Source organism: Muscardinus avellanarius (genome assembly GCF_963383645.1).
Source record: "Muscardinus avellanarius genome assembly, chromosome: 11".
Classification (NCBI taxonomy): domain Eukaryota; kingdom Metazoa; phylum Chordata; class Mammalia; order Rodentia; family Gliridae; genus Muscardinus; species Muscardinus avellanarius.
Window position 1 is genome coordinate 101,401,679 of NC_137797.1, and position 24,495 is coordinate 101,426,173.

At 44.0% G+C, this 24,495-nt stretch overlaps 1 protein-coding gene across 1 annotated transcript in view; it reads right to left on the reverse strand.

Annotated features, from left to right (window-relative positions):
• LOC308270312 (alpha-2-macroglobulin-like) overlaps positions 1-24,495 on the reverse strand; it is a gene marked incomplete at its 3' end in the record, with an annotated part of 51,911 nt that overhangs the window by 25,588 nt on the left and 1,828 nt on the right. The window contains exons 3-16 of the mRNA XM_080706116.1: positions 23,614-23,634; positions 23,181-23,349; positions 22,211-22,295; positions 19,475-19,595; positions 18,420-18,534; positions 17,965-18,074; positions 15,391-15,552; positions 10,821-11,048; positions 10,079-10,142; positions 6,594-6,736; positions 5,873-6,022; positions 2,180-2,344; positions 1,170-1,263; positions 315-438 (exon numbers count right to left, since the gene is read on the reverse strand). Coding sequence (XP_080562242.1) covers positions 315-438; positions 1,170-1,263; positions 2,180-2,344; positions 5,873-6,022; positions 6,594-6,736; positions 10,079-10,142; positions 10,821-11,048; positions 15,391-15,552; positions 17,965-18,074; positions 18,420-18,534; positions 19,475-19,595; positions 22,211-22,295; positions 23,181-23,349; positions 23,614-23,634 — 1,751 coding nt within the window. The remainder of the gene's footprint in view (positions 1-314; positions 439-1,169; positions 1,264-2,179; positions 2,345-5,872; positions 6,023-6,593; positions 6,737-10,078; positions 10,143-10,820; positions 11,049-15,390; positions 15,553-17,964; positions 18,075-18,419; positions 18,535-19,474; positions 19,596-22,210; positions 22,296-23,180; positions 23,350-23,613; positions 23,635-24,495) is intronic.

Here is a 24,495-nt window from a genome sequence, read left to right on the forward strand (position 1 = left end):
AAGCCCTTCTACCTCCGGGCTACACTCCCAGACCTATTTTTACATTTTTATTTGGAAACAGGGTCTCCTAAGCCAGCGCGCGCGGCTGGCTTCGAACCTGCGCGATCCTCCTGTCTCTGCCTCCCAAGCGTGGGGATGACAAGAGTGCTCCACCACGCCCGGCTTGTGGTAATCATTTCACTTGTGTGTGTGTATACAGAAAAACATCATGTTGTATATCTTCAGTGCATACGATAAATAAGAAAAATTAGCTAGGCATGAAACCTCATGAGGGTTCTAGATTACTGCCTCTTATTACAGAAGGAGTTACTTACTCTACCACCACCAAGTCCCAGATCCACGTCTCAGGGAAGTACTTTCGCACCGTCTCTTTGGGAGGCTGTGAAACGTGCCTCATCCTCATGTGGTCTAGGCTTGCGCCAAGCGCAGCTGGCTCTGCTGTGGGAGACAGGGGGCAGGAAACACCGGGGCAAGGCTCAGGAGAGGTTCATGAGTGCGGCCAAAGAAATAAACGAGTCAGCGGAGTCGAGGGCGCTTGTCCAGCTGGGGAAAGCTTTGTGAGAGAGGTGATTTTTTTTTTTTTTTTAGCTGATCCTGAAATATAAGAATAAACTAAGCTGGGGAAGAGAGTCCCAGGCAGAGAACCCAGAGACCTCGGCAGCTAGTCTTGGGTTGTCTGTGGAGCAGAAGGACTCTTTCTGCAGAGTCCTGCGAGGCTACTGCCCTTTGAGATGAGTGGAAAAACTTATAGCTTGGGGTGGGGACTGGGGGAATGAAGTCCAGGGTGCCATCCCTGTGTTCCTTTGTGAGAGCGAAGAAAAACTGGAACAGATACTGTGATGGAGGTTTTGAGAAACATTTCACAGGAATAAAAGGATCAACGATAACAAGGCTCTTGTCCAGGGATATCAGAGGACCTGAGCTAGGTTCTCTCACTCCTTCTTTTGGTGGTGTGCTGGTAAATACTTATCAGCCAGTTCTCTGGGAGAAATATTCTCACACGCACGCACGCACGCGCACACACACACACACACACACACACGCACACACACACAAGCTTAATATTTCCGAATCACAAATCCTTTTTGTCAATTTTTATCACATCTTATCTTTCGGACAATTCTTTCATTTGGCTTAATATTAAAAGCAATAAGTTATTATAATGTTACCTGCGTATCGAAAATTAGCTTCATGTACAGGAAACTGCACACATAATTTGGGTTTATGAATCTCTGAGTTGGTGAATACTTTTAAGCCCATATCCTGGAAAGGAAATTATCTTTTCAGTACACATATATTATAAGATATATATATATAAGAAAATACTTCTTTTCACTGAATTAAATGAACAATACAAGCTCTCGAATATTAGATTTTCAGTAGTCTCATGTGTAGATGGATGACTAATATAATTATGGGGATAATTTAATCTTTTTCCTTTAAACTCTTATTTTTTTGGTGGTACTGGGGTTCCTGGCAACCCTTCTACCTCTGGGCTACACTCCCAGACACCTATTTTTTTGTATTTTTATTTGGAAACAGGGTCTCTTAAGCCAGTGCGGCTGGCTTCGAACCTGCGCGATCCTCCTGTCTCGCCTCCCAAGTGCGGGGATTACAAGCGTGCGCCACCACGCCCGGCTTCCTTTCAACTCTTTTGTTAGTGTCGGGCGTGGTGGCGCACGCTTGTAATCCCAGTCTTGGGAGACTGAGACAGGAGGATTGCGCAGGTCTGAAGCCAGCCTCAGCTACTTAGTGAGGCTCTAGGCAACTTAGTGAGACCCTGTTTCTAATAAAATATAAAAATAGGTCTGGGAGTGTAGCCCAGAGGTAGATAGCCTCTGGGTTCCATCCCTAGTACCACACACACACACACACAGACACACACACACACACACACACACACACACCCCTCTTTTGATAGTAATTATTTTATATAACATATATTTGTAAATATCACAAGCAATGAATTTTATCAGAAAAGAAAATGTAATAGTCCAAAAAATCCCAGTCCAGGTTCCAGTCTAGAAACAGATCTGCTGTTGCTGGTGGCAGATGAGTGTGGAGAAGTCACCTGACTTCCTCTTCTGTTCACCTCAACCATGATAAGACAGCATTAAATCATTTTAAAAGAAGTATTTTACAAACCTTAAGGACCAGTTACTCGACATAAGGAATTTACCTGCAGGAGGCCATACATATCTTTTTCATCTGAATTTGGTGCCGGGGAATACAGGACTCCATCGATATAGACGTCCCGGGGACTGACGCAGTCTTCACTTGTTTCTTCCTGATGCACGCCTCCAGGGAAGCCTGTGAGATCCTTTACTGGCAGCAGCTGATAAACCTGCACCAACACAAAGGACACAGGGGACACTTACTTGTAGCTCATTTTTTTAAGTGCAAAGGGGAAAGAGTGAGCATAATTACCACCAGTCACTGAGTATCCTCATTTCTTTCATAATTGATAGAGCAGCTTCGAATCATTTTCCCTATGCAGTGATTTCATTTTGAAGATTTTTAATGGTTTTAGGGAAAGAAACCCCAAGTCCGCCAATATATTAATCAAGGGTCATAATACTGGGTTACACCATTCATAGACAAACGCTAGGCTCAGTGCTGTAATGAAACTGGGTGCTGCTCTGTGTGAGACATTGCAGGACCCGATGGGACGAGAGAATGAAATGATGCCTCTGCTGGTTTACCACGGGACTCAGGAGATGACCCAGATAATGGGCATCCATTCAACACAGGCACATGAATAAGTACTGCATGCATCCGCTACGAAGGACAGCAGAGTATTTCTTTTCTTTTCTTTTTTCTTTTTTTCGGTACTAGGGATGGAACCCAGGGGCATTCTACCTCTGAGCTACACCCCTAGCCCTATTTTTTATTCTTTATTTCAAAACAGGGTCTCACTGAGTTGCAGAGGGCCTCACTAAGTAGGTGAAGCTGTCCTCGAACCCCGTTTCTCCTGTCTCAGCCTCCCAAATGCTGGGATTACAAGCGTGCATCCACGCCCAGCTCTCCTGCTTTATTTTTTAATAAATTAGATATTAACTACCTGCCTTATCTATTCACTAGAGTTGTTATAATAATAAAATGAAAGTCAAGCGTGGTGGTGCACGCTTGTAATCCTCGCGCTTGGGAGGCTGAGACAGGAGGATCGCACAGGTTAGAAGCCAGCCTCAGCTACTTAGTGAGGCTCTCAGAAACTTAGTGAGACCCTGTTTCCAAATAAAATAGAAAATAGGTCTGGGAGTATAGCCCGAAGGTAGAAAGTCTCTGGGTTCTACCCCCAGTACCACCAAAAAAAAAATATAATAATAAAATGACTCTTTGAGAACTATAGTTATATGTATAGCAGCACTGTTATTTTTCTACATATTTATTGGTTTCTACTATTGAAATGTACCTACTAATTCCTTTAAAAGTATTCTTATATTTTTAACTAAAATACCATTGAGAAGGGTCAACAAGTAAGAAACAGTTTCTTTTCTTTTCTTTCTTTCTTTTTTTTTTTTTTTTTTGTAGTACTGGGGATAAAACCCAGGGACATTCTGCCTCTGAGCTACACCCTCAGCCCTATTTTTTATTCTTTATTTTGAAACAGGGTCTCACTGAGTTGCAGAGGGCCTCACTAAGTAGCTGAGGCTGGCTGTGAACTGGGATCCTCCTGTCTCAGCCACCCAAATGTTGTGATTACCAGCGGGCGCCACCACACCTGGCGAAACATTTTCTTATACGTTTCTAATTTAGGGAAGTAAAAATATAAATTTCTCTTTGTAAATGTGAGTAGAGGAAACTTCAGTAGAAAGTGACTGTAGTTGACCCCATACTGAAAAGGTGATGAGATGAACACACTTCTATTAGTACATGTTGTTAAGAATTAAGGATAAGCCGGGCATGGTGGCACACACTTGTAATCCCAGCGCTTGGGAGGCTGAGACAGGAGGATCGCGCAGGTTAGAAGCCAGCCTCAGCTACTTAGTGAGGCTCTCAGCAACTTAGTGAGACCCTATTTCCAAATAAAGTATAAAATAGGTTTGGGAGTATAGCCCGGAGGTAGAAGAGCCCCTGGGTTCCACCCCCAGTACCACAAAAAAGAAAAACAAAAGAATTAAGGATCATACTATACTTTTTACTATTCCTGTCACTGGCTCCGGATTTTAAAATATTTTAGGGCTGGGGAATGTAACCTAGTGGGAGAACCCTTGCCCTGGGTTCAATCCCCTGCACAGTAAACATTATTTGTTAATGTCAGTTATACAGTAATTCATTTTTCCTAGTTCTTAGTCATCAGAGACAATATACATCTTCCTTCAGCTTGAGACATCCATTTGTTCAAGCCTATCATTCTTATGAACACAGAAATATGAAACATTACTTAGTCTTTGCAGGATTAATGCAGGCAAATATATCATTTTTGTTAGGCTCTTCAAAATGATAAAATTTAAGCCGGGCGTGGTGGCACATGCTTGTAATAGCAGCATGTGGGAGATTGAGATTGGAGGATCGTGGTTCATGTACAGCTTCAGCTACTTAGTGAGGCCCTTTGCAACTCAGTGAGACCCTGTTTCAAATAAAGAATAAAAAATAGGCTTGGGAGTGTAGCTTGGAGGTAGAATGCCTCTGGGTTTCATCCTCAGTACTTAAAAAATATGATAAAATTTGTTTGAAAATTCACATGACTAGTTTCATGAAGTTCTGGGATTCACAGGCTTTAGATAGTATATGGTTTCTTTTATATTATATAAGTAAAAGTTATGGTCTTCCCTGATTCCTCAGAATGAACACTCCCTTTTATTTTACATCTGTTTCTCTCTTTTGTCATTTTCCACAATCTGCCTTGTATTATTTCCAGCATTGTATATGTGGTTGCCTTGACACAATGCAAAATGATTTGCTTTGCCTTGCGGTCTGGAGCAAGAACCTTAATATATCTGAATTATAACTTCCTTTTGCCCATTTTTTTTTTTTTTTGTGTGTGGTACTGGTAATTAAACCCAAGGGGGAAATAGGATATTTCTTTTTTTAATTTTAATTTTTTTTTTTGGTGGTACTGGGAATGGAACCCAGTGGCCTTCTACCTCCGGGCCACACTCCCAGACCTATTTTATATATTTTTTATTTGGAAACAGGGTCTCTTAAGCCAGCAGAGGCTGGCTTTGAACCTGCGTGATCCTCATGTCTCAGCCTCCCAAGCGCAGGGATTACAAGCATGCACCACAACGCCCGGCTCTGGAAACAGGGTCTTTCTAAGTTACTGAAGCTAGACTCGAACCTGTAATCCTCCTGTCTCAACCTTCCAGGTATTGGGATTACAGGTGTATACCACCACACCTGAATCTTTTGAGCCAATTTTATTTAAAAAAATCTATTTGGTTCAATATATTTAAGCAATGCATTTTTTTTTTTTTTTGGTGGTGGTACTGGGGTTCCTGGAAGCCCTTCTACCTCCGGGCTACACTCCCAGACCTATTTTAACATTTTATTTGGAAACAGGGTCTCCTAAGCGTGGCTGGCTTCGAACCTGTGCGATCCTCCTGTCTCTGCCTCCCAAGCGCGGGGATTACAAGCGTGCGCCACCACGCCCGGCTTAAGCAATGCATTTTTATATTAATGTTTTTTCTTATCTGCTGAAGCTAGTAGTGTGAATGGGAGGAGAGAGCGAGGGGGAGAGGGAGAGGAAGAGAGAGAAAGGATATGAGAGAGGATATAAGCAATTATGTTTCTCATGCAAGAAAAGTGCATGTGTCAAAGCTCACAACTATGAACCTGCAGAACAATATAATCCTGAGAGACCATGTGCCGTGGGAGCGTTTCTCGGGTCTCCTGTGCCTGATCCCTCCTGACCCCAGGGCCCGACACTCACGGAGGATGCGGAGAGCTCGGCCTCGGGCTTCAGGAGCAGCACGCTCTGGTCCACGGCTCTCAGGGCGCAGAGGGAGTGCGGGGAAGCCGTGACGCGCAGCTGGGTGTGGGAGGCTGGGAGGCTCTGTGCGGGGCTGAAGCTCAAGCCCACCTGTGAGAATGGGGGGCCAGAGTCAGAATAACAAACTTCCGGGGTTTGCCCTGCGGTCGCCTGCGTTTCGGGGTGCCCTCACTTAGGTGCACAACTCCTTCTTTTGCGGTCCTGTGAGTCCTTCAGGCCTCTGTACTTCCCTGCAACCTTGAAGATTTAGTGGAATCATTATTAATAACCTCTAGTTAAATGACCCAGGTCCAGGGGGTTCTACTGTCCATGGAAGATGGGGTGCTCATTAACTTCGGGTGGAGTGCAAGTGGGGCTAAGTGCTCCCGTGTTTTCGTTCTGGCGATTTGTAATCCTTGTAAAAGACGTGTGTGCATGGTTCCTGGCCTTTCGGTATACTATAATGGAGCAAAGTATTCCAAACTGTGCCCTACATGAAGGACAGTGCTGTGGAGATGTTGCAGGATGTCAGGGCTTGGAGTGACGCTGCCGTTGCCTCTCTGGACAGCCTCGGGGGAACGCGTTTGACCCTCCGGCCTCGATGCTCAGGAGCCTAAAGCACGTGATGATGACAGCAACAGATGGTTCTGAGTGCCGACATTTGCCGACAGGGAGCACCCACCTTGTTGGCCAGGCAGTTTTCAACCTCGTATTTCTCAGAATCGCCAACCATTTCCCCATCGGGCAGGATGGTATAGATGAACATCCGGGCAATGGGAGCCAAGTCTAAGTCCACAGGGATATCCACGGAGAAGTGGCCCTTCACTGGAGCACAGGGAGGATGAGAGGCAGGCCCGGGTTAGACCCTCCCCAGAGCTGAAAGAAGGCCATCCTGTCCCCAAAGCCATTTGAGAACCTGGTCTGATTAATGACGGCTTCTAGTGTGTATAATAAACAGTGCCCGTAATAAATTGATGTCTGCACTCAAAAACTCCAAGGTTTAGGAAAGAACTTTATAAAAAAAAGCCCTCTCTCCTATATAAAGCATATATTTACTGCTCAACAATTTTAAGCTTTAGGTGACCTGCATAAGGTTCTGATGCTACCCTAAGGGCTCAGAGACATCTCCTTAGCTACCATTTGATTTAGACTTCACACAGAAGAAGGAAATAGAGCCTGAAATGAAGAGATACATAGTGAGCCGGGCATAGCGGCGCACGCTTGTAAACCCAGCATTTAGGAGGCTGAGACCTGAGGATCGCGGTTCGCGGACAGCTTCAGCTACTTACTGAGGCCCTTTGCAACTCAGTGAGACCCAGTTTCAAAATAAAGAATAAAAAATAGGGCCGGGGGTGTGCCTCGGAGGTAGAATGCCCCTGGGTTCCATCTCCAGTACAAAAAAAAAAAAAGAGATGCATAGTAAGAGTTTAATACATTGTATGCTTATAATATCCTCTCTGCCCTTCTATGGAGCAAATATCCTATCCTTCCCAGCTTAAGAGAAAGCCTATTTTCTTTGGGGATTTTTAAAAAATACCTGTGTAGATTATTTAGAGGTTGCATTAAATGTCCCTAAGTTAGCCTGGTATGGAGGAGGTGCACACCTGTAATTTCAGCACTTAGGAGGCGGAGTCAGGAGGATCACAGGTTCAAGACTAGCCTCAGCAATGCAGTGAGACTCTCAACAACCTAGTGAGACTCTATTTCCAAACCAAAATAAATAAATAAATAAATAAATAAATAAATAAATAAGTAAAAAGGCTTGAGGGTCCAGCTTAGAGGAAGAACGCTCCTTGGTTCAATTCCTAGCATCTCCCTTTCCCCATAAAAAAGTTCTTCAGTTCCATTATGATGCTTCGATGTTGGTAAAAAGAGGCAGAATGTTTGCTTTTTATGGGGAAGGGGATGTACTACGAACCAAGGGGTGCTCTACCTTTTTGGTAATTCTTTGCTTAGACTCTTCCAGTAGAAGAAAAGAGAACTTCAAAGGGATATTGCAGATACCAGCTACAGCCACGCCCTCTCGGCATCTGCATGTAAATTCTTATTCATGCAGTCCACAGGCAAAATCTCAAAGTGAGAAATAGCCCCGAGAGAAGGTGTGATCGCTGGCTGAAAGTACTCTCCACTTTTAGATATCCTTTCATAACTATTATTCTTCTAGTATTCTTTTAACTCCCCACATGAATTGCTCGGGTGGTGTAAGATCAGGACTGTGAGAGAAACTGAGTCCGTGGAGAATAAAATTTCTGGTAATTTGTCCAAACCTCTAAATGTCCTTGGCTTTGTTCAGATGGTAAAAGAACTTAGTTAGAGATTAGATGCAGTGGCAGCATTCCAGTCAGTAATTACAAAAGCAGATTTCCTCTCAATCTCTGACCTTCAACCTAAACAATAACTAACCTAGAGGGGGAGGCGACCCGATGCCTCCATTTACCTCTCTTTGTGATCCTGCCCAGATACGGGAAGACAAACGTTGGGTGTAACATCAAAGCAACCCAGTTTATGAGCAACTAATACTGCCCAATACAATGGAGCTGAAGGCTAGGAAGATTCTTGACCTTTACACCCAGTATGAGCCCTGCCCGAGATGGGAGGGGCGCCACGTGGCCCAGGAAAGGATATTGCAAAGGGTCTGGGACAGGAATATGGATTATTTATAAGATGAATAGGTTTCTAATACGCCTATCGTTTGGGGAAAAGTGTTTCACAGCTAAGGAAGTATATCTGACAACTAAATCTAAAAACTACATGGTATTTTTGGTGTTTGTCTGCCAAACAGTGTTGTGAGTTTGCTTAAGCTTTCAGATTTTAGAAGGTAAGATGGCAACACCTGAAGAAACTCTATCACATCCACCTGAATCACCACATCTCCCCACGCTTGCCATACGGACTGAGCCCAAAAGATGGAAAGTTCCAAGAAAGTTAAAGAAGATTCCCCGAGAGGCCTCCAAGCCTTGGGCGTGCCCGTTTCTTCTGGAAGATTGCCCTTTGGAACTGCTAATCTCTTGAAAGCCGAAAGCCCAGACCAGTTTTTTTTTTTTACCTTTGTTTACATGTCATTCACTATTGTTTTACAGTGATTGCATTCCCCTCCTTTTCTCTTATTATTAACTTTACTGGTGAAGGGTATAAATTTTTCGGGGTTCTTGTAATAAAGTGTCATTAGCTCAAAAAGCTCTTGTCCATATCAGATTCTTTCTAGAAAGTGCCACCACTAGGAACTTAAAGAAATTTAGTTCCTAGAAGGGAAAGAATCGCTGCAGATAAGAGGCTGCAGTACCTCACCCTATCCTTCCCCATCTTTTCTGAGATTCTCGACCGAGAGTGGACGCACGCCCCATTTGGACTGAGTTGGTTTATGGCAGGATATATTGGTCCATATTTGTTAATAGGGAGAGTCTCAATCTATGATACAAGTACCCAATTTAATCATCAATAATCATAGCTACTTTCAAAGGAGAAATAAGATATTTATAAATCTTACTTCTTATAAGATTTATTTATTTATTTATTGCAGGTCTGGGGATGGAACCCAGGGGCATTCAACCTCTGAGCTACACCCCTTGCTTTTTTTTTTATTCTTTATTTTGAAACCAGGTCTCACTGAGTTGCAGAGGGCCTCACTAAGTAGCTGAGGCTGTCCATGAACCGTGATCCTCTGGTCTCAGCCTCCCGAATGCTGGGATTACAAGCGTGCGCCACCACGCCCGGCTTCTTATAAAATTTATAATGGCTTATATCAATGATTCAGGCCAAGACATAGTGTGTGTGTGTGTGTGTGTGTGTGTGTGTGTGTATGTGTGTGTGTGTGTGGTGTGTGTGTGTGTGTGTGTGTGTGTGTGTGTATAAGCCCCAAACTTAACCTTTCTCCTTCTCCCTGCTTTAATACAATTCTGACATGTCTCCCATTGGAGAAGAGAGCCCATAAACATGGTTCAAAAATTTGGAATAAGCCTAGAGTCTACACTACAACACAGATACTTTAAGTGTTTGAAACAGAAAATGCTGGAGGAAAAAACACAAGATATTGCTTTCCCTCCCCTGGACTTCCTATTTATTATGATGAGATGCAAATAATCTCTACCCGGGAGTACAGCTATTTCCGTAGTGTAAGGTCAAAAGGGCCAGAATGGGGCAGAATGTGCAGGTTATAGAAATACGTACTGTCTCCCTGCCCCACAGGCAGCGCATGAGTCCCAGTTCGGACGATGCCTCCCTTTGCCATTATCTGAAAAAAAAAAAAAAAAAAAAAGAGCAATTTTATCCTAGTATTGATCTTACCCCAATCTTGACTTCCATGCCAAGTGTGTGTGTGTGTGTGTGTGTGTGTGTGTGTGTGTGTGGTAACACTGGGATTGAACCCAGGGGCATTCTACTTCTGAGCTACCTCCCCAGCCCTATTTTGTTTTTTTATTTGGAAGCAGGGTCTCACTAAGTTGTGGAGGGCCTCGCTCTAAGTGGCTGAGGCTGGCCATGAACCTGCAATCCTCCTGTCTCAGCCTCCCAAGTCCTGGGATTACAGGCACATGTTACTGAGGGTTGAACCCAAGGGCATTCTACTTCCAGGCTGCACCCCCAGTCCCATTTTTTAATTCATTATTTTGAAATAGGGTCTCACTAAGTTGCGGAGGGCCTCACTAAGTAGCTGAGGCTGGCCACAAAGCTGAGATCCTCCTGTCTTAGCCTCCCAAGTACTGGGATGACAAGCATGCACCGCCACGTCCGGCTTTCATATGCTTGATTTATTGAGTCCCTGCTGGCAATAATTAGACCCAAGGGAAATTAAATCTTCAAGAGGAACATGGATAAGAAGTCAAACAGTAATGTCCAAAAAACTATCTGAGTTGCCCCACAGGGAACTTGCCCCCATCTGCAGAGGGGGCAAGGCAGTGATCTCCCTTCTTACCAGGTAATAGAAGACAAGTTTCTTCAGCTCCTTCAGGGCCTGTCTATTCAGAGTATAATGCGCCCGCAGGGTCTGAGTTTGGCCACAGGGCAGTTGACCAGGCACAGGCTCAAGGCGGACGTAGCTCTTGCTTCGGGAGAAAATGACACTGGCTGTGTGGTAAGCGTCTTCATTTTCTTCTGATATCCACTGGTGGCTGTAACAGTGACTCCTATCCTTGTGTTTGACCTAGCGAATTAGAAAATTGATAGTATTTCATAGATGATATATAAAAATCAATGTCTTTACCCACTGCACAAGTTTACTGGCCCATGTTCATAGGTAGTTGACATCTTTTGCTTTATAGTCAAAAGAGAGAAAGGCCCCTTATTCTCTTTCTCTGGATGCAATGCACCCAGAGTTTCTGCCTTTATGCTGCAGACTGTCCTGGGTTTGGTATTTAATATATCTAATGAGGGTAAAAAGAGGCATTCCAGCTGGGCGTGGCGGAGCATGCGTGTCAGTCCAGTACTTGACAGGCTGAGACAGGAGGATTGCAGGTTCACGATCAGCCTCAGTGACGTAGTGAGGCTCTCTGCAATTTAGTGAGGCCTCGTTTCAAGATAAAAAATAAAAAAATAGGGCCAGGCGTGGTGGCGCATGATGGTAATCACAGTACTTGGGAGGCTGAGACAGGAGAATCCGGGTTCTCAGCCAGTCTCAGCTACTTAGTGATGCCCTCTGCAACTTATTGAGGCCCTGTTTCAAAAAAAGAAAGAATAGGCTGGCGTGGTGGCGCATGCTTGTAATCCCTGTGCTTGGGAGCCGGAGACAGGAGGATCGCGCTGGTTTGAAGCCAGCCGCGCTGGTTTAAGAGACCCTGTTTCCAATTAAAAATATAAAATGGGTCTGTGAGTGTAGCCTGGAGGTAGAAGGGTTTCCAGGAACCCCAGTACCACCAAAAAAAAAAAAAAAATTAAAAAAAAAATATATATATATAATAAAAATAAAAAATGTGGCTGGAGATGTAGCTCAGAGGTTCAATGCCCCTGGGTTCAATCCCCAGTTGTAAGAAAGAAAGAAAGAAAGAAAGAAGAAAGAAAGAAAGAAAGATCCCTTGCTCTGACTAGTTTACTTATAAATGATGTTGGGTACTTTTCCTATTCAAGCAGAGACACAGAAACCATAAAATCTCATTTAGGAAAAGAAATAATCTCTAGAAATTGAAGAAATGTGCTTTATAAAATAGCTACCCCTTTGTTGATGCGTTTCAGTTGGGCAGTCTGAATAAGGGAAATATTGCAACCTTTAGGGGCTGAAAAACTTTCTGAAAAAGTGTTCTGAAGAATAAAGAAATAATCTCTAGAAACTGAAGAAATGTGCTTTATAAAATAGCTACCCCTTTGTTGATGGGTTTCAGTTGGGCAGTCTGAATAAGGGAAATATTGCAACCTTTAGGGGCTGAAAAACTTTCTGAAAAACTGTTCTGAAGAGTTAAGTTGGGGAAGGAGCTGAAGCCTGCCTTCTGGGGGCTGTCTTAGGCTGTTTATTTTTAATGCTTAATGTGGCTCTGGCGTGTGCGTGCGTGCGTGCGTGCGTGCGTGCGTGTGTGTGTGTGTGTGTTGCTAAGTACTGAACCCAGGGGCATTCTACCGCTGCGCTACATCCTCAGCCTGTTTTACTTTTTATTTGTGTCTGGGTAACTACTGTTGTGTCTCCATCCTAGTGTCTCAGCCTCCCAAGCACTAGGATTACACCTAGAACCGCGCCCAGCTGGTTGTGGAACCTGAGGCTATCTCTCTCTGAGTTGTATTTCCAACCTTTCAGAACTCGGACATTGCTGCTGAGCTCCTTCCAATGTTCTCCTGCCCTCGTCCCCAGTTCCCAGCTTGTGGAAGCGAATCCCACACTTTTCAGTGTTATGTCCTAGCAATAATATATGTGATCATCAAAACCAGGGAGCACTTGAAAATAAATAATATTTAGTCAAGACTAGCCTAGTGCCTGGTACATTGAAAGCATTCAAGATACCTCTTAGTTGATAAATATATAAGCATGCAAGTTCTAGTTACTAGAGACTTTTAAGCCATCTATTCAAAGCTGAATCAATAAAATATATTACTTATCCTTTCTTTACGTAATAACATAAAAACTCCTAAGAGGCAGAAGGTTTCCATCACTAGGATGATACAATGTTCACTGTGTAGTCATATAATTATAAACCTACTTTTTTTCTGCCCGGCGTGGTGGTGCACACTTATAATCCCAGCATTCAAGAGGCTGAGACTGGAGGATCGCGATTTGTGGACAGCCTCAGTTACTTAGTGAGATCCTCTGTAACTTAGTGAGACCCTGTTTCAAAATTAAAAAAAAAAAAATAGGGCACGGGGTGTAGCTCAGAGGTCGAATGGCCCTGGGTTCCATTCCCAGACCCGCCAAAAAAAAAAAACCAAAACCTACTTTTTCATCTTTATTTATGTATAGACTGCCCATTATACAAAATAATTTGTATGGGTAGAAATAGACTGTCTGGAAAAAAATTGGAATAGAAGGACAAAAAAATAAGACAAATTATGGAGTATATAGTTCTGAAACTGAATGCTGATTATGTGGAGATAGACGTTTATAATCAAAGTATGTCTGAGTTCAAGGGGGCTCAGTAAGGGCTTCAAAGCCATCACAAGGGTCAAGCAGTCATATTTCCCCCCACTCTACAAGTAAATATAGAATGTTTAGAGGTTCATCTAGTTATTTGCTCTTGGTGTAGGTTTCAGTCAGTATATTTATCCAGTTTATTTGATTTTGACTTTGGAATCTGTATCTTAAAAAAGTGACTAAGCCGGGTGTGGTGGCGCACGCTTGTAATCCCAGCATTCGGGAGGCTGAGACCTGAGGATCGCGGTTCGCGGACAGCCTCAGCGACTTAGTGAGGCCCTCTGCAACTCAGTGAGACCCGGTTTCAAAATAAAGAATAAAAAATAGGGCAGGGGGTGTAGCTCGGAGGTCAAATGCCCCTGGGTTCCATCCCCAGACCCGAAAAAAAAAAAAAGTGACTAAAAACCACACAACATAAAATTCCCATCTTCATCATGTTTTGGGGGTGTGCACATGTGTGGGCACACTCGTGTGTGCTTCGGTGGTGTTAAGGAGCTCTGCTGTGCTAAGCAGCTCCAGACTTTTGCATTAACTAAATCTCGACATCTGCCAGGCGTGGTGGCGCACACTTGTAATCCCCGCACTTGGGAGGCGGAGACAGGAGGATCGCGCAGGTTTGAAGCCAGCTGTGCGCGCTGGCTAAGGAGACCCTGTTTCTAAATAAAAATATAAAATAGGTCTGGGAGTGTAGCCCGGAGGTAGAAGGGCTTCCAGGAACCCCAGTACCAAAAAAAAAAAAAAAAAAAAAAAAAAAAATCTCGACATTCACCTGAGCATTCCAGTCCCTGGCAATCGCTATTCAACTGTCATTTCTCTGACTTTTGATGAGTTAGAAGCTTCATATTAGTGAAATAACTGAGTTGCAGAGGGCCTCACTAAGTAGCTGAGGCTGTCTGTGAACCAGTATCCTCCGGTCTCAGCCTCCCAAATGCTGGGATTACAAGCGTGTGCCACTGAGCCCGGCCCAGTGTTTGTCTTTATTGGTGACTGGCTTATTTCACTTAACATGCTGTCCTCAGAGTATTCATATTGTATCATGTTACAGGATTTCCTTCTTTCCTAGGACTGCATAATATTTTATTGGCTATATATTTTATTGGATACATATTCTATTGTCTATACACATATACATATGTATGCCGGTTTCTTTTGTTTGCCTCTGGGTTCAATTCCTGGTACCTCAAAAAAATTAAATTTTAACAGATACATAAACACAACATAGTCGAGTGTGTTTATGGGGTACCTGAGATGTTTTGTTACCTGTCTACCTTGTGTAATGTGTATTGCAGGTTGAACGTATCTATTTCCTCAAACATTTATCATTTCTGTATGATGGAAACAGCAAAAACCCTTGCTTTCAGCTTTGAAAAAGGTGTGTTATCAGTATTATCATCACCCTGCAGTGGAATAAAATGATTATTGCTATATATTGGAAGTAAGATTTTTCAGTGTTTTACAGTGAAGCACTTTACATTCCCAACCATATTGCTAGAGTAAGACCCCCACATTTAACTCCAACAATACATTGATTATTTTTATAAAAAAATTAAAATTTGAGCCGGGCGTGGTGGCGCACGCTTGTAATCCCCGCGCTTGGGAGGCGGAGACAGGAGGATGGCGCTGGTTCGGAGCCAGCCACACTCGCTTAAGAGACCCTGTTTCCACATAAAAATGTTAAAAAATAGGTCTGGGAGTGTAGCCCGTGGGAGTGTATACCGGTGGTAGAAGGGCTTCCAGGAACCCCAGTACCACCAAAAAATAAAAAAAAAAAAAAAGAAAAAAAAATTAAAATTTGACCTTAAGGAGGTATCCTATTTCTAGACTTCCCCTCCCCCCTCCATAGGGCTCAATGCAATTTGGAAAGCTTATCTCCTGGAGGTCAAAAGTTTGATCTCAAGGACACCTTACGGCCTTGGTTTCTTCTTTCCAAACTTACCTGAACGTTCAGGGAGGTGCCCGTGATGTTGGTGGTGTCGATGGAGAACTGCACCAGGCCGCGCTCGTCCGTGGTAGCGTTTGAGTGATAGTTAGCTTCGTTGGCTGTGATGAAGACCATTTTGTTCGGCAGAGGGGCACCTTTCCCGTCCTCTAGACGCGCCTGAAGGTGAAGCGGTACGGATCAGTTCTAAGGATGACGGGGCCCAAATGGCTGGACATTTTTTGCCGCCGGAGCATCACCAAGCCTTCTAGAATGTACTCCGCTTCCTCGACTCTAGGCCCTCCGTCTTAAATCCTCCCCAGCCTAAGCTTCATAACATTCCCATGAAGAACATGACGCGCAATGACGGCACACTGAGGTCTACACAGCTGCCTCCTCAGACGTCTGCAAACAGACCCTCTGCACACCTGCTTTTGATTGAGAAATCACAGTAGAAGATAAGTTTTGTAGGTCCGTGAAAAAATTCATACTTTTAAAATTTGATAATATTTTTCTTTTCTTTTTATGGTGCTGGGGATGGAACCCAGGGGCATTCTACCTCCGAGCTATACCCCCGGTTTGATTTTTTATTTTTATTATTATTTGCAGTACTGGGGATGGAACCCAGGGGAATTGCACCTCCAAGCTACACCCCCCCAATCCTATGTTTAAGTCTTTTTATCTTAAATCTTAAATCTTTATCTTAAATCTTAATCTTATTTATTTATTTATTTATTTATTTATTTATTTATTTATTTTTGGTGGTACTGGGGTCCCCGGAGACCCTTCTACCTCTGGGTTACACTTCCAGACCTATTTTTAGTTTTTTTTTTTTATTTGAAAACAGGGTCTCTTAAGCCAGCGTGGCTGGCTTTGAACCTGCGCGATCCTCCTGTCTCTGCCTCCCAAGCGCGGGGATTACAAGCGTGCACGCCTGGCTAGTCTTTTTATTTTTTGAAACAGAATCATATGGAGTTGTGAAGGATCTCGCTAAGCAGCGGAGGCTGTCTGTGAACCGCAATTCCCTGGTCTCCCAAATGCTGGGATTACAAGCATGCACCACCACACCCACCCCTATTCTTTATTTTTGAAACAGGGGCTCACTAAGTTGCGGAGGGCCTAAGTAGCTGATATTGGCCATGAACACAGATCCTTCTGTCTCAGCCTCCCAAGTTCTGGGACTACAAGCGTGCACCGCCATGCCCAGCTAAAATTTGATAATCTTAAATAGCATTATATTATTATCATTATTATTATATTGTTATTATTATTTGTGGTACAGGGATTGAACCCAGGGCCACTCATGTCTGAGCTATACTACCAGCTCTTTTCATTCTGAAACAGGGTCTCACTGAGTTACAGAGGGCCTCACTAAGTAGCTGAGGCTGGCCATAATCCGTGATCCTCCAGTCTCAGCCTCCCAAATACTGGGATTACAAGCATGCGCCACCATGCCCAGCTAGTTTTTATTTTTTGTTTTTGAAACAGGATCACACCGAGTTGCGAGTTGCAAGGGGCCTTGCTAAGTAGCTGAGGCTGTCTGCGAACCACAGTCCTCTGGCCTCAGCCTCCCACATGCTGGGATTACAAGCGTGCGCCACCACGTCTGGCCATGCCTGACTTTAAATAGCATTTTAGGCCTATATTTACTGTTTTTAAAAACACACTTGCTATCCAAATTAGCATAAAAATAATATTTATGAAATAAATGTGAGGTATAACAGAATTTTTGATAATTCAAAATAAAAAGTAAAACCATCTCTGTCTCCTTCCATACGAAATTAGTTAGAAAGAGAATGTAACTGCTCACTATGAATTTTGAGATTCTTGTGAGAAAATGTCATAAACATCTGAAATGTTTAGTAAACCCGGAAGAGACTGAGTGACATTGTACAACGCTGTCTCAAAAGTGAACAAAGGAAAAACCAAAGAGAAAACCCTACTAGTTTTAAGAGGGCTTTAGGATGATGTTAGATTCCAAGTACAAATTTAAGATGAATAGATTGAATTCTCTCTCTCTCTCTCTCTCTCTCTCTCTCTCTTTCCCTTCTTCCCTCTCTCTATCTCCCTCTCTCTCGTTAGTATTAAAGACTGAACCCAGGACATCTGAACAACATTCCTAGCCCTATCTTTATATTTATTTATTAATTTTTCAGCACTGGGGATGGAATCCAGTGACATTATACCTCTGAGCTCCACCCCCAGCCTTATTTTTTATTCTTTATTTTGAAACCGGGTCTCACTGAGTTGCAGAGGGCCTCACTAAGTAGCTGAGGCCGTCCGCGAACCACGATCCTCCGGTCTCAGCCTCCCGAATGCTGGGATGACAAGCGTGCGCCACCGCGCCCAATTTTTATTTTGCAACAGGGCCTGGCTGGATTGCTAAGGTGGCCTTTGAAATGGATCCTCGTGTCCCAGCCTCCCAAGCACTGGGGTTACGGTCACGTGCCACCACACCAAGATGAATAGGTCTGTCCTGGGATTTGATGCTTTTGATTTTCTCTTCTACCTTTGGTCAATAGATAACACTAACCATTAATGATTGATCAGAAACCATACATGGCTTGACTAGCGAAATTCAAAATACCCCACCTTCCCAAAGAATGGGATCCCTTTTCTAAAGTAGGTGTCCACAGTCACAAATGAGACTTTGGTTATGGTTCTTGAGATTTGACTGGACCCTCTTCCAGTTATTTCCACATCTGAAAAAAGAAGAAAACAAGTTCAGTTCCTTGGAAGGATCAAGCTCAAGTACTTCTTCTTTTTTTTTTTTTGGTGGTGGTACTGGGGTTCCTGGAAGCCCTTCTACCTCCGGGCTCCACTCCCAGACCTATTTTTTAAAATTTGGAAACAGGGTCTCCTAAACCAGCGCGGCTGGCTTCGAACCTGCGATCCTCCTGTCTCCGCCTCCCAAGCGCGGGGATTACAAGCGTGCGCCACCACGCCCGGCGCTCGAGTACTTCTTACGCTCCCTCCTCCCGTACAGTCCACAGCTTGGCTGAGGAAGCCAAGGCCCGCTGTCCTCCCATAGCCGGGGGTGCACACACCAGTTCCTTCCTCTCGGATCTTGGCCTCCACCTCCAACTCCATTTCATACTCCTGCCTCTTCAGCTGGAAAGCCTTGGTGTTTACTTGGCGAAAGAAGCAACCCTGGCTGTTTAGCTAAAGAGTGGAAAAAAAAATACAGAATTGTAACCTGTGCTGTCTTGGATGAATTGGTTAATCTGCGAGCAGGTAATGGATTTTTTTTTGAGGGATTACATACTCTAGGCATTTTCTAGAAGGACTTAATATATACTACCCAGGGACTAATTATCAGTACACTTTATAATAATATCTTCTGTATAATTCTTTGGTATCTGAAATTCGCTAGGAGGAATGAGAAATGGATCAGTTCTTTCTTTCTTTTTTCTTTTTTCCTTGCAGGTCTGGGGATGGAACCCAGGGGCATTCGACCTCTGAGTGACATCCCCAGCCCTATTTTTTTTTCTTTATTTTCAAAAAGGGTCTCACTGAGTTGTGAAGGGCCTCACTAAGTAGCTGAGGCTGTCCACGAACTGCGATCCTCCAGTCTCAGCCTCCCCAATGCTGGGATTACAAGCGTGCGTCACCACGCCCGGCTCAATGATTGTTTTTTTTTTTTTTTTGGGGGGGGAGGGTAATTTCACTGTAGCAGACAGCTAACTTTTTTTTTTTTTTTTTTACCAAAGTCTGGGTCCCCCTCCCATAGAAGAAAGAAGTGGCTGGGACCTGGCTGCCCCTCTGAGGACTGTCCCACTGCGCTGGCACCTAGATGGGCCATGTGACAGGTTGTCACTCATAGGGAGAGAAAGCAGAGGGTTGCCTTCCCAGCCCAGGTGATGAAAAAGATGAGAATCTCCTTCCCCCTTTCACAGAAGCGCAAACCCCAGGAGCCTTTGGACGACTCCATTTCCATTGCTCGGGGATGCCCACCGCGGGACACGGCATCCTATTGTGCCAGCCACTGACCGACAAGTGAAAATCCCAATGTCTAGCATGCCTCTTCCGCATGGTTCCCTCCCTGGGTTCCCACCCCGCTGCTGCTGGTCACTGTGCCCCAAGAAGCACGGGCGCCACCTACCTGCTCACTGAACTGCTCACAGAAACCCTCTGATTCTTCACCAAAGCAGTGGGAAGGGTTGCTGTACTTCCTGCAGATGCTCACGGTCACGAGTCCTGGGACAGGCTTCCCGTACGTGTATCTGTCATGAGCACGTGGCGAATGAAGGATGGGACAGCGGACACCCGCCATGCCACCTACCCATCCTCCCTCTTCTTTTTTGGTACTGGGGATGGAACCCAGGGGCTTTTCTACCCCCCAGGCTACACTCCCAGACCTATTTTATACTTTATTTGGAAACAGGGTCTCACTAAGTTGCTGAGAGCCTCACTAGTAGCTGAGGCTGGCTTCGAACCTGCGCGATCCTCCTGTCTCGGCCTCCCAAGAGCTGGGATTACAAGCCTGCGACACCACGCCCGGCTCTCTCTCTTTGTTACTGGGAATGGCCCTCAGGAGCATTTTACCTCTGAGCTATACTCCTAGCCCTTTTAAATTTTCATTTCGAAACAGGGTCTCACTAAGTTGCTGCGGGCCTCGCTAAGATTCTGAGGCTGGCTACAGCTCTGTCTCAGCCTCCCAGATACTGATGACAGGTGTGCACCTCCACAGCTGGCTTTGCTTTCCTCTTAGCAACTGTACATTCACCCTCTGTACTCCTCTCTGCTCCTGCAGGGTTCGAATGATGTTGAGAACAAGACACCCGAGCAATGACTCTTCTACCTGGCAAATCTCCGGGGCTGCAAGGTACCAGGTTGTTCTTTTCTCATGTCTGGTTTTTCTTATTTTTTTACATTTTATTTATTTATTTATTTATTTATTTATTTATTTATTTATTTATATTTTAATTTTTTATGGTACTGGGGATGGAATCCAGAAGCATTCGACCTCCGAGCTATACCCCCAGCCCTATTTTTAGTGTTTATTTTGAAACAGGGTCTTACTGAGTTGCAAAGGGCCTCACTAAGTAGTAGCTGAGGCTGTCTGCAAACCCGAATCCTCCTGTCTCAGCCTCCCGAATGCTGGGATTACAAGTGTGAGCTACCACGCCTGGCTCTTTTTTTTTACATTTTAATATTATCTTAAGAATGTCTTTTTTTATTATAAGATATAAACATATTCTAGCTGGGTGAATGCCTGCAATCCCAGGTTTGAGGACAGCCTCAGCAAGTAGTGAGACTCTCATCAACCTAGAGAGATGCTGCTTCCAAATAAAAAAAAAGCTGGGAATACAGCTTGGAGGTAGAAGGCTCCTGGGTTCCATCCTCAGTACCAGAAAAACAAAAACACACTCTTAAAGAAAAAACAGACCAATAAAAACAAAACAAGCAAAATGAAAATGAGTAGAAGAAATGAACATTCAAAACTCTGTAGAAAGCCAGGTGTAGTGGCACAGGCTTGTAATACCAGTACTTGGGAAGCTAAGAGGATAGCAGGTTTGTGGCCAGCCTCAGCTACTTAGTGAGGTCTGCCGCAGCTTAGTGAGACCCTGTTTCAAAATAAAAAGAATAAAAAAAAAATAGGGCTGAGGGTGTAGCTTGGAGGTAGAATGCCCCTGGGTTCAATCCTCAGTGTCACACACACACACACACACACACACACACACCCCCAAACCATAACCAAAACCCAAAACCAAACCAAACCAAACAAACAAAAGCAACTCCCCCAAAACTCTGTAGGAGCCAGGCATCATGGCACATGCCTGTAGTCTCAATACTTGGGAGGCTGATACAGGAGGATTGCAGGTTCGTGGCAGCGTCAGCAATTCAGTGAGGACCTCAGCAACTTAGCGAGACCCTGTTTCCAATAAAAACTAAAATTAGGCTTTGGGTGTAGCTCAGAGGCAGAAGACCCTTGGGTTCAATCCTCAGTACCACCGAAAAACCAAAACAACAAGCAAAGAAACAAAGACACCCACCCACCAACCAAGCAACCAAATAAACAAACGTAGGAATCCAAACTACTAATGGAATCCTGACTCCCCACTATACATCTGTATTTGCACTGAGTTTTGTTTACTTTTATAGAAATAAAAATGGATGGGGGTATAGCTTAACGGTAGAATGCCCCTGGATTCAATTCCAACCACCACCACCACCACCACCACCACCACCACCACCACCACCACATCCCGGAAACGTGATTCCAGAGTCAAGAGGGTCCATGCCAGAAGTCATGCTCAATAAAAATGGCCTGACGTACAGTGTGAGCTCGGGGAGATTTTGGGTAGGTGCTCATTTCTACACATTCTGCATGCGAGCTGTTTTTGCACTATGCCTGCATGGCCCGGCAAATGATCTGTCAAGGGCTGAATTTCCTCTATTACGTATGGGCCATGTATTAATCACCTCTCTCATTTATGTTCTGTTATTTCTGGTTAGGCAAAGCCACTACCGATCAACACTATCCTGACGTGTGTGTGTGTGTGTGTGTGTGTGTGTGTGTGTGTGTGTGTGAGAGAGAGAGAGAGAGAGAGAGAGAGAGAGAGAGAGAGAGAGCGCTTTGTTACTGCAGTGTGAATCCTAGCAACATGGCCTCTCTGGAACAGTCCTGCACCCCATAAGAGTTGTAGCAGTGCTGATTAAGAATTGAAGGAAATTCAAAGGGAAAATGGAAAAGTAATGGAGAACATTCTAGAAATGGGGATGCTTCTCACAGAGGGTATTTGTGTAGCTACTCCCCTAGAGAGAGTAGCTACTCACCAAGTGGTGAGCCCCCTTTAAATATTTCTCCTCAAAATATGAAAACGCATCCACTCACCGGCCGCACACGGACACGCTCAGCTCTTGGTCCGCGATGGTGATCACCTTTGGCAGCGTAACTTGCACGTCGAACTTGGGAAGCACTGTTGGATGGTGATAAAGAAGGCTGGTGATGGATTTTCAACCGTGGGGCATCAACATCTTGAAGTTGTTGGTAATGAATCTCTAGTGATATTCCAAGGTGGTAAAAAGGGAGTGGGGCCCTCCATCCCATCTGTTTCTACCTTACTCTCAAATGGAGGTTTTGGTTGAGGACTATGGTAGATTACCATGACCTTATGGATGCCTAAAACAAGACTGCTTTATTTTGGATGCTAAACAGTGTTGCAGAATAATCTATATGGAATCTGAATTTACAGATCATTGTTCTTAGAAGTACTTAGTTCTAGCCAGTCGTGGAGGGACATGCTTGCAGTCTCAGTACTTGGGAGGCTGAGACAAGAAGATCACAGGTTCAAGGCCAGCCTCTGCAAGTAATGAGACTCTCATCAACCTAGCAAGACTCCTCCTCCTCCTCTTCTTCTTTTTCTCCTCCTCCTCCTCCTCCTCCTCCTCCTCCTCCTCCTCCTCCTCCTCCTTCTTTTCCTTCTCCTTCTCCTTCTTCTACTTTTTGATACTGGGGATGAAACCCAGGGCATTCTACCTTCAAGCTACATTCCCATCCTTATTTTTAATTCTTTATTTTGAAACAGGGTCTCACTGAGTTGCAAAGGGCCTCACTAATCTTTTTTAAAATAAAAATAAAATAGGGCTGGGAGTCAAGTTTGAAGGTAGAATACCCCTAGGTTCCACCCCAGTACTGCGCACACACACACACACACACACACACACACACACACACTACTTAATTCCATGCCAATCCCAATCTCACCCCTGGAAAATGGAAGAACTGTAGATGATCTCAGATTCTAGTCCCTAGAAGCTTAAATACAAAGAAAAAATGTCCCATGATCTTCCATGCTCCGTACCAAATTCCTCCACAGTGAAGGGGTGCTCGATGGTGCCACCTGATTCCTTCTGCACCACCACCTTGTAGGGGCCCAGGAGGGGCTCTGACGACAAGGGGAAGGACAGCTGCTTGAGGCCACTTTCCAACTGGAGGCCCTGCCATTGCATGATGCGATTTCTTTTGGAGTCCTGCAGATATATTAATTATAATTTACAGAAGTGCCCAGAGCATCAGAGACAATTAAAGGGAACCTCTACATATCCACAGAGTTGACAAGTGGGGTTGGGGTGAGAGGGGAGGAGAGGTGATGGGTTATAACCACGCAGTCCATGTGAGTTGGGAGATTTCGCCCTTCATGATGAATCACTGGAATTTGATAGGGACACCTCAAGAACATTTTCCTTTGAATGTATTGCTCTCTTTCTAATTATGGAATGTTTCATGTTGCTTACCAGAATGTACAGTAGTGGAATCTGAAAGACAAAAAAAAAAGGGCAGAGAGGGGTTTATAACTGTCCTCAAATATTTTCCAATTTGGACTTATATGGAAGTAATTCCCTATGTGTCTCGAGTCTATGATGACAGAGAAAAGTTCTAGGTTTAAAATTTACTGAAGTTTGAATTAATCTGCTTTAAGCAATTAACAAATAATTTTAAGAACTTACTAGACCATCCATAATCTATCTATCTACACACACACACACACACACACACACACACACACACACAATTGTCATTCATTGGGAAGGTGACTTACTAACATCAATTAAGAGCTTATAGAATCTCAGCAGAGACCACTCCTTGGCTATGCGGTCTTACAAACTGAGAAACAAAAACTTGTGAAACTAGAAGCGACCAAGCTTGAGTCCAGTTATTAATACAGGTCACAGAATTTTTAAGTAGTTCCAAGAAAAGAGGAGGCGTGAGAAGAGCTTCTCTATTCAATGTTTATTCATTTTTAAAGACAAATATTTACTCTGTAACTCCTCGTGTGTTGTGCATTGTTATAGATGTTGAGATCATAGCAATGCAAGAAAGATCCATATGTCTGTATCATGGAGGTTACATTCTAATAGAGATGCAAAGATTTTTAAAAACGTTATACTGCTGAATGTGGTGGCCCAAACCTTTAATCCCAGTACTTGGGAGGCTGAGACAGGAGGATCACAGTTTGGAGGATAGCCTCAGAAAGTAGTGAGACTCTCATCAAACTAGCGAGACCCTATTTCAGAATAAAAATAAAACAAGGCCGTGGGTGGAGCTCGGAGGCAGAATGCACCTGGGTTCAGTCCCTAGTGCCCCAAACAAAACACAACAAGACAACAACAAACCCT